At 40.6% G+C, this 18614-nt stretch overlaps 1 protein-coding gene across 1 annotated transcript in view; it reads right to left on the bottom strand.

Moving 5' to 3' along the window:
• The window catches only part of GAP43 (growth associated protein 43), a 101884-nt gene extending 99690 nt beyond the window's left edge, over positions 1-2194 (bottom strand). The window contains exon 1 of the mRNA XM_004761397.3: positions 1897-2194. Within this exon, the coding sequence (XP_004761454.1) occupies positions 1897-1926 (30 nt within the window). The 5' untranslated portion in view covers positions 1927-2194. The remainder of the gene's footprint in view (positions 1-1896) is intronic.
• Between the last annotated feature and the right edge of the window lie 16420 nt (positions 2195-18614).

Genomic DNA, 18614 nt, shown 5'->3' with positions numbered 1-18614 from the left:
GTAAACCGGCATAGTTTTCTAACCCAAATTAAGCCTTTTTTAATGAATAGCATTGGCTTCCTTAGGGCTCCGCCTTCCTAAATTTTATTTCCTCGGCTCACCAGTGGGGTAACCTCAGAACGTTTCCTTGACAGTGTGCTTAACCCAGCCACCTGTGTCCATTGCATTCATGGATTAGAATGGAGGAAGACAAGGAAAGAAAATGTCCTGGTTTGAGAAATAAGCCCGTGGAAGCATCAATCTCTGGAACCCTACAGCAGTTTAGGGAAGTGGTACACGTAAAACCCACATGCTTTTTTTCAAACACCCCCTACACACACCACACACAAAACCCTGGGGTGTCTGCTGCTTTGAAAATTTTATTTATTTGTTTGTTTGTTTGAACTTATTTTTTTTTCTCATGCCTCTCCATCCCTTCCATCCACTTCTCTGGTACTCTGCTTCTGCTTCCCTTCCCCTTCCTCTCCTTTTTCATCTCATCACCACCCACCCCTCCTTCCAGGGCGATGGCTAAATGTGCAAAGCTGGCAGGCTGTTTCTTCTGCGCTCCCCTCCACCCCCTTCGGATTCAGCGAATGTATTACAAATTGCCCAATATCCAATACCTGCACAGGAATAATGCCCAAATCCTATCTTTTGCACCCCACCCCTAAGGCAATCAATCTGCAAAGGGCTTTTTTCGACCAAGACCTGCCTCCCCTCCCACGAGTATGCACACACACGCGCACATACACTTACCCACATCTCACACCCATTTTTCTCTTTAACCTTCGCCAAAATCACTCAAACATGTTCCAATAAATGTTTGAAAGCTTCCTTTGGAGAATGCCAGGGCACTGTCGGTTGCTGCAGAATACTGAACTCGTCATTCCTCCCCACCCTCAGCCCAATCAAGTTTCTAAAATGTCTTTCAAGAAATAAGTGAGCAATTTGAAATAGAAGAGAAACCTGGGTAGTGGGGGAGGGAGAGAGGGACGTGGATTCTCGGTAAGCTTGTATGTGTCCCTCTTCTGATGAAAATGAGTCACCATGCTTATTATCCAAAATGTTAGCCCATCTCCGGTCACTGACAATCCCCGGAAAGGTGCAAGGGTAGGGAGAAGGGAAAAGACCTGATTTCCAACAGGTAACACTCGGCTCGTTTTTCCCGTCCCATCGGAACCCAAAGCTCCTAGGGGCGTGGTCCACCCTCTCCTCCGACCAGCTGGTGCACAATCGGCTACGATCTTGGGAAGGGGATTCTCCCCCTCCACACGGCCAGTTTCTCCCCCAGCCCCAGTAGTCTTTAGAATCTCCTTTAAAAAAAAAAAAAATCTTCCAAATCACAGTTTCATTCATTCATTGAAAAATAAATAAATAAATCCTCACATGTTTTTCCATTAATACCTGCGCCCATTTAAAGCTCATGCATGTACGAAATAAGGCTTCTTCCGCAGCACATGTGAGAAAATTGTACGACAGAACAAGCAACACTCATTACTGAATAGGATTCCTTCGACCCCGCTTTTTGCAAAGAATTTAAAGGATTGCCTCCCCATCTTGTAGGTAGAGTCCACATCTTTTCCCCACACCCCTTTCTGTACCCACACCCGCAAAACCAGACAGCTAAAACGCTAAGCATTCACTAAGAACCCCCCAAATCTTATTTCTAGCCAAACAGGCATATATTTTTTTTCCTAACCTCACCCTAGTTAGTAGCAGCGTTCCCCAACCAGAGCATGAAAGACAGAATGGAATAAAAGCTGGGATGCAACCATCAGTTACCATATGCTAAGGAAACGCGAGCACCATGGGCAGAGCAGAAGCAGTTAAAATATTTTTTTTTTCTGCCTTTACAGGGAAATATTGTCGTCTGGTAATTTCACAACAGCAAGAAGTAAAAATCTTTAGCTCTACCTGTTTGGTTCTTCTCATACAGCACAGCATGGTTGTATCGTCCCTTGCCTTCTTCCTGCCTTCTCTCCTTCCTCCTCTCTCTTTCTTATTCCCCCCCTCTCCACCTCTTTTCTGCTCGCTTGCTCACTCGCTCTCTCGCGCTAGCGCGCTCTCCCTCTCCCTCCCTCCCTCTCTCTCTCTCTCCCTCACACACACCAGGGCAGTTAGCAGCAACTGTAAGGTCCACAGCTACTGCTCATCGCACATGCTCGCTGGCTCTCGCTCCCTCTCCCTCTCTCGGGCTCTCTCCTCTTCTCTCTCTACCCCTCTTTTCTCCCCCTTTGACCCCCGTCTGTCTTTTTCTTCCCTTTCTCTTTCTCAGAATTGTTCACTAGCTTTCAATGACTAATCATTTCCCCAGCCCCCACCCCTATTCTAAACAGTCACCCCCTCCCAGTCCCCTGCCAGCCTCATGAATATTTAAACATCTCCAATCTGGACCCAATTACCCACCGACTTTCCCACTGCATTGAGAGGATGGTGGGGTGGGGGTAGAGACGGATATTCCAGCCAGTTCAGGAGATTGGATGGAATGTGTTTTAGGGAAGAGGGGCTTGAGGAAAGCTTGTATTTCTTTACTAACTCTTCTCTTTTCCAATAATATAAGAGCAAAGGACACCGTAGTCAGACTTGTACCAATATAAGTGATATTTGCTATTTAGATTTTATGTGCATTTAATAATTGTAAGGGTTACGTTCTCTCAAAAAAATGAATATGTAAATAGACACTTATGTATACTGTTCTCAGTCTTCATATAATCTAAAACACACATATATATAAGCTTAAATATACACAAAAAACATATCTCATATATGCTCAAATATCCTTGAGAAATCCACATGAATATGTAGCATTTTAAACATTTGAAGCACGTAAGGTAAGAAAATGATAACTAATGTTTAGGAATCAGCATTCATATCTAAAATCACATGGTGGTTTTTAATGCACTCACACCTGTTTGAAAATTGGGGTTTCTTCTAATTTTACTTAAAAAGTGGAACACATTTGAAAAATAAGTCTGTGATACTAATGGCACCCAAAATGATATTTTATAGTTTGGGCAAGAAGAATAAAAGTAGGGGCACCTGGGTGGCTCAGTTGGTTAAGCCTCTGTCTTCAGCTCAGGTCATGAGTCCAGGGGCCTGGGATAGCCCCATGTCTTCAGGTTCCCTGTTCACTGGAAAGTCTGCTTCTTCCTCTCCCTCTGCTACTCCCCCTTGGCTTGTGTTCTGTCTCTCCCTTTCTTTCTCTCTCTCAAATAGATAAATAAAATCCTTAAAACGTTTAAAAACTTAATTGTTACAAGAAGAAACCATATAACGTGATGTCTATGTCTTCAATTCCTTCTGTGCTCTTTCATAATTTGAGTAAAGGAAAATATTTTAAGAAAAAGTGTATGTAAAATGATTTTTAGATGTGTGGTACTGTGTGATCTTGAGAATATTAATGACCCTCTCTGACCTAATTTTCTAATCTGTCAAATAGGGATTATAATGCCAACAAGGCATTATAAGGACCAAGTAATATAATGTATGTAAAGCCTATATTAGAATGGAGCCATTCTTACTTCATACTAGCTTTACCTCAGAGACTGTACTTTTCTGAAATTTTGATGGCATTTTAAAGTAAATATCTCAAAGAACTTACCAAACTATTTCTTGTTGTCCTTTAGTGACAGGAAACATCCCCAATTAAACACCTCACATTCTTTCCAGTCTCTCCTAGACACAAGCCTAGTTAATAGGTGTCAACCAGACAGCTTATTATCACACATATTATCAGGATCACTGAGCTTAATAGGTGCTTAATACATTTTAACAAAATTTAAGGTACATCTTTCTCAGAATGGACTATCTCAGAGAGACACCCAAGGGATGATGGTTATACATTAACCCCAGAGGTTTTTCTGAGCATGACCTGCTTCAAATCCTTCCTTACTTGTTCTTTTACTCCCATTTACTTCTTGATTTTCATATTTTATGCTAGGAAACAGAGTTAAACTCTGAGTTTAATTTTTTTTTGATGTTATAATGAGTCTAGTCAGAGTCTGCTTTCAAAAACAACCTTCTTTGCTTGGAAGTGGTAGAGGAGGACAAAGAATGGGTAAGAACCAGCTCCATCAGAGACAGTCCAGTTATGGGTGATGATGGTCCCACCCGCGTGCCTGGGGCCGAAGAGTGGAAAAGAAAGGAAACTGAGGAGGTGAGGACTGGGGGCAAAGGAGAAGAAATGGAATGGCCTCTTTTGGTGTTTAAACAGATACATCACTTCACTGATAAGACCATTTTGTCAACTATGGCAACCAAGTTGGCCGTAGAAAGGGGCCAAGTCCTTTCCTTTTCAATTCACTCCCCTCCGCCCTCTCAATTATATCTTGTTTTCCCTTTTATTTTTTGGAAGGGACCTTGGAAACATCGTGACATAATGAAGTCAGGCAGAGACTAGAGCTCAAAACCAGGCATAGGAGTGGATGAACTGTGACTAAATACATTAAACCTCCCGCTTGGCACCAGTTTCTCCAGTAGTTGACGTGCACTATTTCATCTAATACCCAAATGAGGGAGGTGTGATTGTTAATCCCATTTTGGTAGGGATACTAAAGCTAAGTGAATTAAGTACCTAGCCTAGGTCACATGGCTAATAATAGGTAAAACTAGGACTCCAAAACCCTCTTATCCACTAAGCTACATGGCATTGAATGGACCTCTACCACCTCATTACCTCTGGTCCTTAGGGGATTAGGATGCAGTGGAAGTCTTTGTGTTGAAAGGACACCAGCATTCTGCAAGGTCCACCTAACAGACGCAGCCCTCACCTCAAGAGCCACGGAGAACAAGCTGATACCCTCATCCAACAGTGAGCCCTCTGTATACTTCTGACCCAACATCATATACTTCAAACACCCCCAGGTGCCTCTGTATTTGGGGTCTTTGACATTCTGAATGCCCTCCGGACATACTACCTTCTGTCAATTAACTCTAAAATTACTTTACAGATATGAGCTCAGAATTCCAAGTTCAGTTTAAATATTATGGAATCAATTCCAATACATTTTTATCCTGAGCAATAGAAGTTATAGGATGGGAAAAGAATGAGAAGGAGAAAAGCACACACTGATCTGATCTTGGCAAATAAAACAAAATAAAATAAAATAAAATAAAATAAAACAACAAAAATAAAATAATAAAAAAATAAAATAAAATATCAGTATTGTCCTGATGCCCACCTGCCAACTGTTCCGTGGAACCACTAATCCTCATCCTCTGATAATGAATCCCAGAAAATGCCTGGGCTTAAGCCCCAAGGTTGAACTTTATATAATTTTAATTGGCATGTCATCTCATGAGACTGTCAGGTAACTTCTTACCTGTAGATTAGGCAGTAACATCATTCTAGAAGAGGGTGAAGAGTGGTGGAGGTCAGGTACCAGTTCCATTCTCAGATCTCTTTGAACTTCATACTAAAGTGATATTGTTTTCGTAATAAACCTGGAAGACTCTGGGCTTTATGAAGGGCTCCATCAGAGAGTACGTCATTTTAGGAATGAGACTGGCACTTGAGAGAAGAGTGTTGGCAGTGCAGATAGAAAATATGTTCATCTTTTTACTCCCCCTTTTAGGAGTTTATTTTTTTTGATTTTCAGTCTTAGCTTTTTACCTGCTGTGTTCTGGTGCTAAGACTGCCATAACAAAATGCCACACAAACTGAGTGGCTTAAACAATAGACATTTATTTTCTCACTGTTCTGGAAACTGGAAGTCCAATGGCAGGATTGGTTTCCTCTGAGGGCTCTCCAGGAAGTATCTATTCCAGGCCTCTCTCCGTGGCTTTGTAGATGGCCACCCTTTTACTGCCTTCTCACATGGTTGTCCTATGCACTTGAATTCCCGGTGTCTCTGTGTGTCCAAATATCTTCTTCTTAAAATATATCAGTCATATGGGGTTAAAGCCCACTCATATGACCTCATTTAACCTCAATTGCCTCTTCAAAAAACTGTCTCCAAATACAGTCCCATTGTGAGGTACTGGTTAGGGCTTCAACGTGTGTCTTTTGAAGGACCCGGTTCTGCCCATAACACCTGCATGCTCCATCAGTACTTTTGGACATCACTTGCTTATTCAACATTTTCTGTGTTACAAAAACATCCCACCCTCAAAGAGATACAGACACATGTGAAAAACGAAACAAATGCTCTTTGGACAAAACATGATTCAATGTCACACATGTGTTAAAAGAATTTAGAACATAAGAGAAGTCACCGTGGACTAGTGTTGACCTTCCATTTCATGATTAGGATTTGGACAAGTACAGAAGACATGCTGAGTTTTAGAGAAAGGAAAGCAGTCATATTGGAAAAGGTAAAATGTACCACCTCTCACTGCATGATTAAGGGATTGTCAATATGGAGAAGAGGGGCAGTTGTACAGGGCGGTCATAAGAAAGAAATTTAGCAGGGCAGGCCACATCCGGATGGGCAAATGGGGTGTCCTAGGACTGCTATACAAATTTCCACAAACCTGGGGGTGCTTAACAACATAAAACTATTGTTTCAGGGGCACCTGGGTGACTCATTCATTGAAGCATCTGCCTTCAGCTCAGGTCATGATCTCAGGGTCCTGGGATGGAGACCCGCATTGGGCTCCCTGTTCAGTGAGGAGCCTGCTGCTTCATCTCCTTCTGTCCCTCCCCCCACTTGTGCTCTTTCTATCTGTCTCTCTCTGAGGTAAATAAATCTTCAAAAACGTTTTATTCTTTCACATTTCTGGGAGTTGAAATTTAATGTTGACAGGATTTTCTGGAGCCTCTGGGGGAGAATCCATTTCATACCCTTCACCTAGTCTCTGGTGGTTGTGGGCAGTCCTTGGCATTCCTTGGTCTGAAGATGCATCACCCCAATGTCTGCCTCTCTCGCCACATGGGCCTTCCCTTCATCTATCTTTTCCTCTTTTATAAGGACAACTGTCATTGAATCTAGGATCCATTCTAAATCCAGGATGATCTCATTTCAGGATCCTTAAATTAATTATCTGCAAAGATCCTTCATTCAAGTAAGGTCACATTCATAGAAAGGAGTTGTTAGGATTTAGATAGTCAACCTCCTACAGGGGATTAGACATAAGGTTTGTTATAGGATAGTTTAGACAACACCTGTGTTAATATTGTATAGTATGGAATAGAGAGAAGGACACACTGGGACCTGGTGAGAGAATCGTGGAATTGTTCTAATGCCTAGTTCTGGGAGGAAAGGTGAAGAAAAAGTGAAATGTCACTTGCTGAGTGCCTAGTATGTTCCAGGTACCATGTATATCATACTCTCCCTGTTTTGTCTCACTCACCTCACAGAAGAATCTCCTAGGGGAAGAAGAAAATGGGAGAACTGAAAGTGGTTTGGAGATTGGGCCTGGGCAACCTGGAGACTGAAAATACCAAACCCAGGCATGAGGAGGTCCAGAAAATGGGCTGGTCCAGTGAGGGAGGTGATGAGTCAGTTCTGAAAGCATTCATTTTCAGGAAGCATTTCAAGTTTCAAGTGTATCGCAGGATCAGATTTTAAGAAAGAAGATTCAGAAGTTGTCTGAGCCTGCCAAAGGTTTCCAGGCAGACGTGGCTACTTTGGGATCCAGGGAGAGGCAAGCCTCTGTGAAATGATGTCACCACATTAATTAGGCTGATAGCATTTTGGTAAGGCCTCACCGCCAGAATTCATCCTGCTTCCTGCTGACAGACAAGGACCTGGATGGTTTTTAGGACCCCCTCAATCTCAATCCATCATTCCAAACTTGCCTCAAATACCCTCATAGTTTCTCCTTCCAGCGCATTGGAGGCCATCTGAGTCTGTGAGTAGTCAATATCCCAGAACACAGGAATCTCAGTGATGAGACCTGTGCTGTGCTGGTGGCACCAGAGGAGATGGAAGACCTGTGGCCCACAAACCAAGACTCAGTCGCCACGCAGCTCCTGAGGAAGCTTGTGATTGCCTGAGTGAACAGATCTAACTCAGGGGCTTTGGGAGTGTATTAATAGCAGGTGATGTGAAAAATTACATCGGGTTACACAAACCTCCACCACCAACACAGGATCGGGGGCTGAAATGAAAGTTTCATTTGAATTGGTCATGAAAAGAACCACAGAATGTTTCTCATACTTCTCTATTCCCCCTGAAGTTTTGTGATAGCTTATTTGCCAGCCTGTCTCCTCCCTGCAATGTGCATTCCTAGACGGCAAGAACCGTGACTTACTTTTCTTTTCTTTTTCTTTCTTTCTTTTTTTTTTTTAGTCTCAGGGGTAGAATTTAGTGATTCATTACATCAAGTGCCTTCCTTAAGGCCCCTCACCCAGTTACCCATCCCCCCTCCACCAGCAACCCTCAGTTTACTCCCTATAGTCCAGAGTCTCTTAGGGTTTGCCTTCCTCTTTGTTTTTATCATATTTTATTCTTCCTTCCCCTCCCCTATGTTCATCTGTTTTGTTTCCTATATTCCACATATGAATGAAATCATATGGTAATTGTCTTTCTCTGACTGCACGTCTTAGATTTTTTATTGCTGTTTTTTTTTAAAGATTATTTATTTATTTGAGAGAGAGAGAGAGAGCGAGAACACAAGAGGGGAGAAGGTCAGAGGAAGAAGCAGACTCCCCGTGGAGCTGGGAACTCAATGTGGTACTCCATCCCCGAACTCCAAACTCAGGGATCACAACCTGAGCTGAAGGCAGTGGCTTAACCAACTGTGCCCCTCCCTGCCTTTTTAAAATTTGTTTCTCCTGTCTTTAGCAGGGGTATAGGAGGGTTTTATGGGACTTAAAGCTTTTATGATTTAGGGGAGACTTCCTTAAGAAAAAGTATACAAGTTCAGTATGAAAATGGATATTTATTTGGAATAAGAATTTATATATATATATATAATGATTTTTACCATAAATACCACAAAATTTGGAAGAACAAATGTAGTATTTTAAAATACTACATGTCTAACATATCTCTATAATTCCTACATTTTTGTCTGCATGTTTTCTCATCATCTCTTTGTATAACAATAACTCTGTAATGCTATATTCTGAAGGAGAATGGAAAGGTAATCTAGTCTTTCCTCTCACACAGCTGACTGGATTTGTTTTTATTCTTGATAGTTGTGGGGCTTAAAGCATGAGACTTCCACATACAGATGTGTTTTTGGTAAAGGGCACCAGACGTAATACAAAACACAGGAATTCTGAGAAATTCCAAATAGTTGCTCCAGAAAGAGAAAAAAAATATATGCATGGTACATTTATAAATTATGAATTATTAATTATGTGGCATTATCAAGTTTATTCCTAACAGAAAAAAAACTTCAGTTTTGGTTAGGCTTTGGTAAAAATTGATTCTCTCACATTAAATTTTACACAGCTGATGATTGGAAAAATTCCCCACAGACTGGATTTTGGTTCATACATTTCAAATCTTGTTTCTCATCTTTACCACATGACTCAGGCGCTACATGACATAAGCCAAGTGATGTTTGCATTTGAATTCAGCCTCTAGTTCTGCACTTCAGGTGACCATGCCCAGTGAGTTGGCTCCCTGTATTCTTTGCAGCCATGAATCGTTAGCAACAACTTTATGTACATAAAAACCCTGAGAAGAAACATAAATATATCCCATTAAATCCAATTTAAATGTAACACCAATACAACCACATCTTACCTAGTTCCGGGAACTGTCCACAGCAACTCAACACAACCTGACTTGAGGGGAAATGTGGTTGAGGGGAAGTTTGAGTAGAAACAGACAGAAGTTGAATGGGTTATTATTAAGATATCTGACTCTTTCAAATTTTATACCAATGTATAAACCTGTGGCTCATGGCCCATGTGAGTAGGGAGCCCTAAAACTTAAGCTGAATTAGCTTCTTTGTAAATTTGCTTCTGGTTTCTAGTACTGATACAGAGCCATTAAGTCTTCAAGAAACCCTTGTTGAAGAATAAGAAGGTGGGAGAAAGAGAGAGAAAAAGGGAAAAAAGGAGGTGAGAAGGGGAAAAAAAGAGGGAGGAAGGCTGTTTAAACTAAATTTCAAACATTAACTTTCAGGATCCCCAGTTGTTTTAATCCATAATTGTGATTTTTATTCTATACAGAATGGCTGTTTCTCACCAGCTTCACTCCTATCCTGAATTTGTCCCATTCTAAACTTCCTTCTAGAGTGTACATGGCTTGGGGAGGTGACAAAAGGCAGCCCTCTTGGTGGGGTCCGAACATGAGGCTCCCCATTTGCGTTCCATTAAATGTTAACTGCCACTCTGTTGGGGAGTCAGAGAGGTGTCCTCCAAAGACTATACCCCTAAATTCATCACCTTTCATCCTCTCCCATGTCTCCTGATACCTCTTTTACTATTTTTGATAGACTATAGGCTTTGGAAGGTGTTGTATAGTCTACAACGTGTGGTTGGACAGTAAGAGAAATTTCAGATATATGGCTTCATATTATTTAATTTGCTCACATTGACTTGAAGTATTGATAGATTTCACTTAAACATTATTAATTTCAACCTTCATTCAAACAGGGCAGCTCATCCTATAATACAATCCCTTGTTTTATTTTTCTACTGTTCCCTTTCCCCTGTCCATGATTCTGCCAAGTCTAGAACTGAGCTTTTTGTGCTTACACAACTTTGCTCTTTTTCTGTCTGAAATCCAAATCTACTCTTCCTTACATTAAAATTCTTCTTAGTGAATCCATCCAAAACATACTTAGAGGGGCTAATGTACTCTGTCCTCGGAATTTTCTTGAATGGATTTTCCCATTCTCTGTCCTTAAGGCTCTGGGATATTTATTTCCAACAATTTTCATCTGGTATTCCTTTAAATCCCCTCTAGTACCTGTTAGCTCCTCCAAAATTGCTCTGCTGATTATTTGGCTTTCTATTTCCAAGTCTCTATTCTTTCCTTCATCTCAAAGCCTCCAACTTCTCTAAAATTCAACAAAAAAATTCCACCATTCAAGTTTTAAGATTCTCTGCTGTTTGAAATACACCTCTCTGATTTTCCCAGGCAAAATTAGCATGTACTATTTCTCCCAGATCATCTATAATTGCACTACACTTCAGTCCACACCATAGTCTCTTTGACCAACATAAAGACGTTTACTACTAGAAAGTGATATTATATTCATATTAGTTTTCATGTATTTTAATCCATTAATGTAGACTGCACAGCATTGAAAGGTTTGAGGTACTGAAATGGGAGCTCAAAAATGTCATCTTGTCTATGTCCCTGTAACTAACTAGTGACTCAAGTTTTATTTAATTTTTTAAGATGAGGGAGTTTCTCATTCAGGTTTTGTCATCCCCACTCCTAATATCTCATCCTCACTCCTAAAGGAGTCTTTTCCCCTCATTTTAGCATATTGATGTCTTCTGGAGGCCTTCATTGAATGGATGTGTTTAACGGTCTGAAGGAAAATGAGGATATGGGACCCCTCTTAATAAGTCTTCAAGTAATTGGTGTCACAGAAACTAGACTGGGCATATCTTTAGTCATTTGCATTAAATGTTCCTGAACTTCAAAGATTCCAGAAGGTTGGATGATACCTATAAGGTCATCTGGCCCAGGTCCTTGTTTGATGTTACCAAATGTTAAAACACGCTGAGCTTGAAGCAAAGTATGTTACTTCCGAAGCTTTTCATTTTTTTAACTTTTGAGAATGCTTGGGATATTTGTTGTCCCTATTCATTGTCCTTATTTGTTCCTATAGAAATTGATATTTGTTTCCCACCTTTAGTTCTGTTTGTAAACCTTGAGGCCACTTAGGGTAATATCTCTTTCACATACTATTTCAGCAAGTGTTTAAATATAGCTCATCCATACTCGCTGACTTTTGCATACCAAGCACCTCTTGAGCTATTTTTCATTTAACAAGATTTTGAGTCCTTTCATTCTGGCTTTCTCCTACCTCCTTTTAACATACTATAATTTATCAACAGTCCTTAAAATGTAGCATCCCTACTTAATAATTACCCTTGAAGTGAGAAAGGAATAAATCAATGCCGTAATTTTAGATGTTCAATATCAATCAATACATCACAGACCTGTAAGATCTGTGTGTATGTGTGTCCCACCACCATACCATTAAAATGTGAGCCTGTTCAGGAGTGTGCTGGTAAATGTTTAACAACTGGATCTCAAGGGGTTAGGAGTAAGGCAGACATGATTTGTAGCTTTTGCCCATTTCAATGGTGTAAATATTCTCACCATGTCCTATTTCAAGCTACAAATGTGTCATCACTGATTGTAGAGCTGGGAAGACATGCACAGCAAAACAGCATTATATAGTGTTCCCAGCAAATAGATACAATAGAAATAATCTGCACAGTTTAGACAATAAGTAGTAAAAACAAACCAAACCAAATGATACATTTTGAGTATTTATTAATTTGTTTTTAATATAATTTACTTAATTTTAAATTTGTGTAGTTTAATTTTTAATAGTGACTGTGTTTAACAACTAGCTTGCAAAATTCCTGAAAATTCAACAATTAGTTTGCAAAAGTTCATATGGTCATATATCATATCACTTATTTTACTCCAAATGACATTTTGAAACATTTGTTTATGTGTGACCTTGCTTAACTAAGTACCTCGTACACCTTCCTGAAACTGTCTAGTTCCATTGTTGATTTTTGTTTTATTTTTTCATCTGGGTAAAATATTGCATATGTATTTTTATTTATTTTTGTCTTATTAGATTCAACCAATTATTTCACCCTGCCAATAACTCTTTAGATCCTAATTCTGTCATCCCATATTTCTGTCATCTTTATCCCTTCTGGCTTCATGTCATCCACATATTTGATGAGCAAGCTTTATGTGTCTCATCCAAGGCACTGAATTTAAAAAAAAAAAAAAAAAAGCTTGACAGGACAGGGCCAAGGACAGAATCCTTGGCCATGCAAATAGAATTCTTCCTAAACACAGGCATCAAACCATTAATCAGCATTGATTCAATGAGATATTTGTCTACTTAATAGCCTTTGCATCCAGTCCAAATTTCTCCACCTTGTTCGTAAGACTCTCAAGAGATTATTTACAGAGTGCATGACTTTGTCCAGAAACCTTCACTTTCTTCCTTCTCATGTCAGAGGAAAAGATTACCCTCCCCGTATGTAAAGCTGAGCACTTTTCTCCAGGAGTCATCAATTATGCCTCCTTTTTGTCTATTCAATCTGCCTCTCTTCCACCTCCACCCCCCTAACATGTGAACATAGCATATAAACAGTGCCGGAAAAATCTTTGTTTCTCTCCTCTGCTTTCGTTTCCCATTCGGAATATTGCAGATTTCCATTTTTCTCACTTTTCTTAGGCTTACTATTCCATCTTGCCCCTCTATTCTCAGCATGACCGATACTATGACCTTGTTCCACTTGGAAAGTGAATGCATTCAGGTGAGACTTCACTCATTTGCTGCTTTGCCACCTTCAGACTTAATCTGAACCTGGCAAAGTGGAGGTGGAAGTTTCCCCTGCATATCTGGAATAGTCTCTTCTCAAAATTCCTCAAGATCTTGGTTCTCCTATTCCCTCTCTTATCGCAACCCCCCTGAATCTCCAAGCCTCATCTTTTAAAAGATTCTAGCTTCTTCCATTCCTTCAAAAATAAAATGTCCTTTACCTCTAGCCCTGCATCATATTCTGCCCACCATCTTTACCTCTTCACCTCCTCTTCCCTTCTCATTTATTGGTGATTTGCCTTTGTGTTCCCCCAATCCATTGGCTCTAATTAGGTCCCCATAGTTGCCATCACTTTCTCTCTCTCTCTCCCTCCCTCTCTCTCTCTCTTTCACACACATACACACACACACACACACACACACACACACACACACACACCCCTTTTCATTCCTTACCTTACAAGGCTTCTCTGCAGCTTCAAGACTAACCACTCCTTGTAGCTTTTTATTTTTTTTTTTTCATTTAATTTCCTTTTATCTTTGTTTCACTGACACTCATTCTCCTAATTTTCCTCCTCCAGCTCTGGATGCCTCCTCTTTCTTCTTATCAGATCGCTCTTCCTCAATCACCACTTGCCTGGGCCTTCTCAGCACTGCCCACAGCTTCCTCCACCACCACCACCTCTTTCTGCGTGACTCCCAAGTCTGTATTTTCAGCCCAGACCTCGTTGGAATTCTGCTTCAAATACAGATCTCCATATGCATGATTCACTCTCCCAAAATGAACATCTTATCTTCCTCCCGCGTCCTCTCACCAAAATATGTACCTCCTCCTGGAATCTCTATTCTGGTTTATAGGACTGCCGCTCACTCACTCGCCCAGGCCAATAGTGTGCTTGCTTCCCCCTCACAACAGTCAGTCAGTAGGTCAGGAAACCCTCGAGGTATCAATTCTTCAGGTCCTCCTTTCTTGTCTGATTTTTGTGTGATAGGTTTCTAATTACTTCCCTGCCTGTAATCGCTCACTTCTTTAATCTATCCTCTACCCAGAGCCAGAGTCATTGTTCTAAAACAGCCACACCGGATCATGGACCTCCTTTATGTAATATCCTGCTTTAACTCCCAGTTAACTGCAGGAGAAAGTCCAAATGCCTCCCCAGCAGGTGATCTGCCTATCTACCTCTCCAGAGCCATCCCTGAATGCCAAATTTACTGCATTTTCCAAAGAGGTCTATGCCTTAATTATCTCTGTGCCTTTACACATACTGACTTTGATTCACAGAATAATTTCCCCCATGTTGAGTGATGAAATTCTCATTCTTCCAAAAAACAGCTAAAATAATCTCTCTCCATGAATCATGATGACATTCCTCATGCCACCATTTCTTATGTTACTATTCTTTCTTGTACCGGCCCCTGTCAAGCACTTACCATACATTATTGATAGTATCTACTTACCTGCCTATCTTCACTGTTACATGGAAGTTAAGAAACTAACACATTTCTTAAAGGAAGAAATTGAATTCTATTTATCTTTGCATCTCCAGTTCTTAGCACACGCCCAGCATATCTTAGGTAACTCAGTATATTTTCATTGAATGGATAACTTTTCCTTGCATAATATTTCATACTCAATCAAAGAAAGATACATGAAAAATAGCATGAGTTACTCTTGATGAATAGATCCTGGCTCTTTGGGATCAGTACTCTTTCATTTATGTTCTCAACCCAGAATTTCAAAATTCCACTCTAGATAAATGTACCAATATTAAAGTCCTTAACTTGTTAGATAACTTTCTTTTCTCTCCCTTTTTAATTTTTGAAAACAGACCTAAAAAAATTATCCAGGTTCAACTCTCCTGCTCCAGAAATGGTACTATAGATAAAACTGCCATTTACATAAAAGTCTTCACTGTTGGGTAGAAGCTTTTGAAGTGTGTTTGTGTGTGTGTGTGTGTTTGGTGTGTGTGCTGATACAAAACCAGGGACAAAAGAGCTATTTTAGACCTGTAAGTAATTAACTAAATCCATTTCTGTATTTTATAATAAGAAATATGGTGGTAGGTGATTGCATTCGTTCATCTTATGGATGGAATCATTAGGGACCCAGGTTCTTTTATTTTCTTTGTTCTTATATCTTGAACTATTTTGTTCATTTGTTTATCAATCCCACGTATGTTGCCTCTGACAATGAAATGGCTGCTGCAGCTCCTGGTATTATGGATACTTTCCAGACAGGAACAGGGAGGAAACAGCACCAATATTGGCCCCTTTTGTAACAAAGTAACAACTTTTGCAGAATCCTTCAGGCACATTTTTGCCCTATATTGTACTGGACAGTTCTGAGTTGAATGACCACTTCTGAACATCAGGGAGATTGGAAAAGTAACTATTTTACTTTTTTTTTAGCCTCCACAATGAAAGAAAAATAAGGGAAAATAGGGCTGAAAATCAACTCTTGTCTGCCTTGGGGGTTAAGATCAGATGTGACTGTCTGATAGCTGTTCTGTTTCCCAATATGTATTGGCTTTTACCTTACATTACTCCATTGTTTTCTTAATTCAAAAATTGTACTGAACTTGTCTCTGGATAGTTTGACAATGTTTCTGTTGCCTTTCCCACCTGCACAATATCAGGTTTGAACAATTTTTCTCTCCTTACTTCTTCTTCTGATCATTGGCATTTTTTAAAAAATGATTTTTACTTGTTTATTTGACAGACAGAAATCACAAGTAGGCAGATAGGCAGAGAGGGGGGGGGGAGGAGCAGACTCCCCGCAGAGCGGAGAACATGATGTGGGGCTCAATCCCAGGACTCTGGGATCATGATCTGAGCGGAAGGCAGAGGCTTTAACCCACTGAGCGACCCAGGCGCCCCGATCATTGGCATTTTTTTAAAGATTTTGTTTATTTGAGAGAGAGAGAGAGAGAGGGCAGGTTGAGGAGCAGAGGGAAAAATAGAGAATCCCAAGCAGACTCTCCACTGAGCATGCTTACATGGGCCTCCATCCCAGGACCTGGGGATCAGGACCTCAGCTGAAACCAAGAGTCAGAGGCTTAACCAACTGAGCCACCCACACGCCCCTGGTCACTGGCATTTTAGTAGGCAAAAATCTCATTTTTTCTAATCATCTTTCTAATCTCTTTAGGTCCACTTACACTGTTTTGTCTTTACCAGTGCTGATAAATAACTCAAACTTTAATATAATCTGCCAATTTTACTGGAGTTCTGCTTGCTTCCTTTTCTAGATCATGAATATAATACTAAAATAAAACCCAATCAGGGTTGGTTGGGTGATTCAGTTGGTTAAGCATCTGACTTCAGCTTGGGTCATGATCTCAGGGTCCCAGGATAGAGACTGGCATAGAGCTCCTTGCTCAGCAGGGAGTCTATTTCTCCCTTTCTCTCTGTGATCTCTCTTGCTCTCACTCTCTCTCAAAAAATAAACACAAACAAATAAAAATGTTTTAAAAAAAACCCAACAAATCAGACTGTATAATATTAACCTTTGAGTCTTAATGAAAACATTTCTCACCAACTGTACACATACACATTTTATAATTTCCTCACATATTTAAACCAAATCTTAAGCCTTTTCATAAAGTTAAAGAACACCAGAACTAAAAAGAGCTTCCAACATTTTTCATTTTATAGGTCAGATAACTGAGACCGAGAAAGTCAAAATGAGAATTTAGTGTTTGAGACAATGCTAGAAACCCTGGTGTTCTGGTCTTCAGTGTAATGTTTTCTCCATTCGATTGGGGTGTGCGTGGGTTTTGCATGAGAAACATTTGAGATAACAGAAACCCTGGGTCAGTGGAACAGGAGCCAAGGAAATGGGCTGCATTATTAGTCCCAGAAAGGACAAGGACCAAGCCCAGCTGAAAAGCATGGCGCAAGCTGAGGAATGGTTTAAGCGATCTTGGGCACAAGGTTCAATCTGGTAAGACAGGGCACAGCAGTGGGTGAGCCCTTGGGAGCTAGGCAGGTGGCAGTCATGATTCTGGGAGTTGTGCCCATATGTTGCAGAATCCCCGCCAGAAGGCTGTGTTTGGGCGAGGCTCCAGTTCCTGGAGTGGAGGGCTGACAGGTGCCAGGTGGGCCCCAGGCCCTAGCCAGATGTACTGCAGTTTGGAGTGTGGCTCCGGTCACAGGGAGAGGGGATGACAGTCCCAGGATGATGGGCTGTAAACCGTGTTAGAGGCAGAAGTAAGAGTACATGGCAGGGACCAGTCTCCTGACATTGGCGATTCGCGCACCCAGGACTGGCTTGCCCAGAGCTTCAGTACAGTGGTTCTGAAAGGCTGTAAAAGAGGCTTGTAAGGCATTAAGAAAGCCCAACAAACACAGCTGAATTTTCAGACCTCAGGTCTAGGGTTAGGATGTAATTCAAAGTCTCACCAGCCTCTCGGCCAATCACTGGCTTAGGATAGGAGGCGGGACCAAGCCTGTGGGTTTGCAGGAGACCAGATTGCGACACCCGGAAGTTGCTAGAATTCAATTTACACTTATCGTTTACCTAAAATTATTTTGGGGTGGGGGAAAAAGAAGGCATGTCGGGATCTACAAATCTCAATTTAGTATTTCCATAGGTAAAGTTTATCTTGCCGTTTAAAAAAAAAAAAATCTTGGTAGTAGGTGGTGTTCATGAATTCATTATCTACAGTGTGTTTACAGATTTGTGATTCTTAATATAGTTACATCGTTGGTTTCTGTTAATTTTAGATCTTCTTTAGCAGCACCTTAGTTCTCTGAGACTTTTAAAAAGGAGAGACAGCAAGGAAATAGCTGTAAGGACAGTAATAGGTATTATCAAAATATGTCTGTGGAAGATGGAGAGAATGCATGGCGGTCAGGATTCTGCAGTCAATACAACTGGGTCATTAAGGTGACCAAGATCACCAGACCATGAAACACTTGGTCCAATCATTTCATCCATCTTAATGACCAAAGCCAACCAACTGCACAATGATACAATCAATTGCTCAGTAACTATCCATTATGATGGCAGAAAACAAAACAAAACAAATTGGCAGTATTTTGATCAGCTTAGTAAAGCTACACAGACAAGATTGCCAAGCATATGCTGGCTCCTGGTTTTTGTGCCTTTTGTGGTCCAGATGCATTTCCTTCATTCTGATTACTTAGGAAGACTCACTCTCCCAAGTGTTTATCTCCAGCTTGCTCTTTGCCATTATTTTCTGTCTACTTTACTTTCTTCAATTTATCTTGTTTGTGGACAGAGTTTTAAAGCA

Source organism: Mustela putorius, unplaced genomic scaffold (assembly GCF_011764305.1).
Source record: "Mustela putorius furo isolate JIRA1106 unplaced genomic scaffold, ASM1176430v1.1 tig00003834_pilon_pilon_pilon, whole genome shotgun sequence".
NCBI classification, from domain to species: Eukaryota; Metazoa; Chordata; class Mammalia; order Carnivora; family Mustelidae; genus Mustela; species Mustela putorius.
The sequence above is the reverse complement of the archived record's forward strand: the minus strand, read 5'-3'. Positions and strand labels throughout refer to the sequence as shown.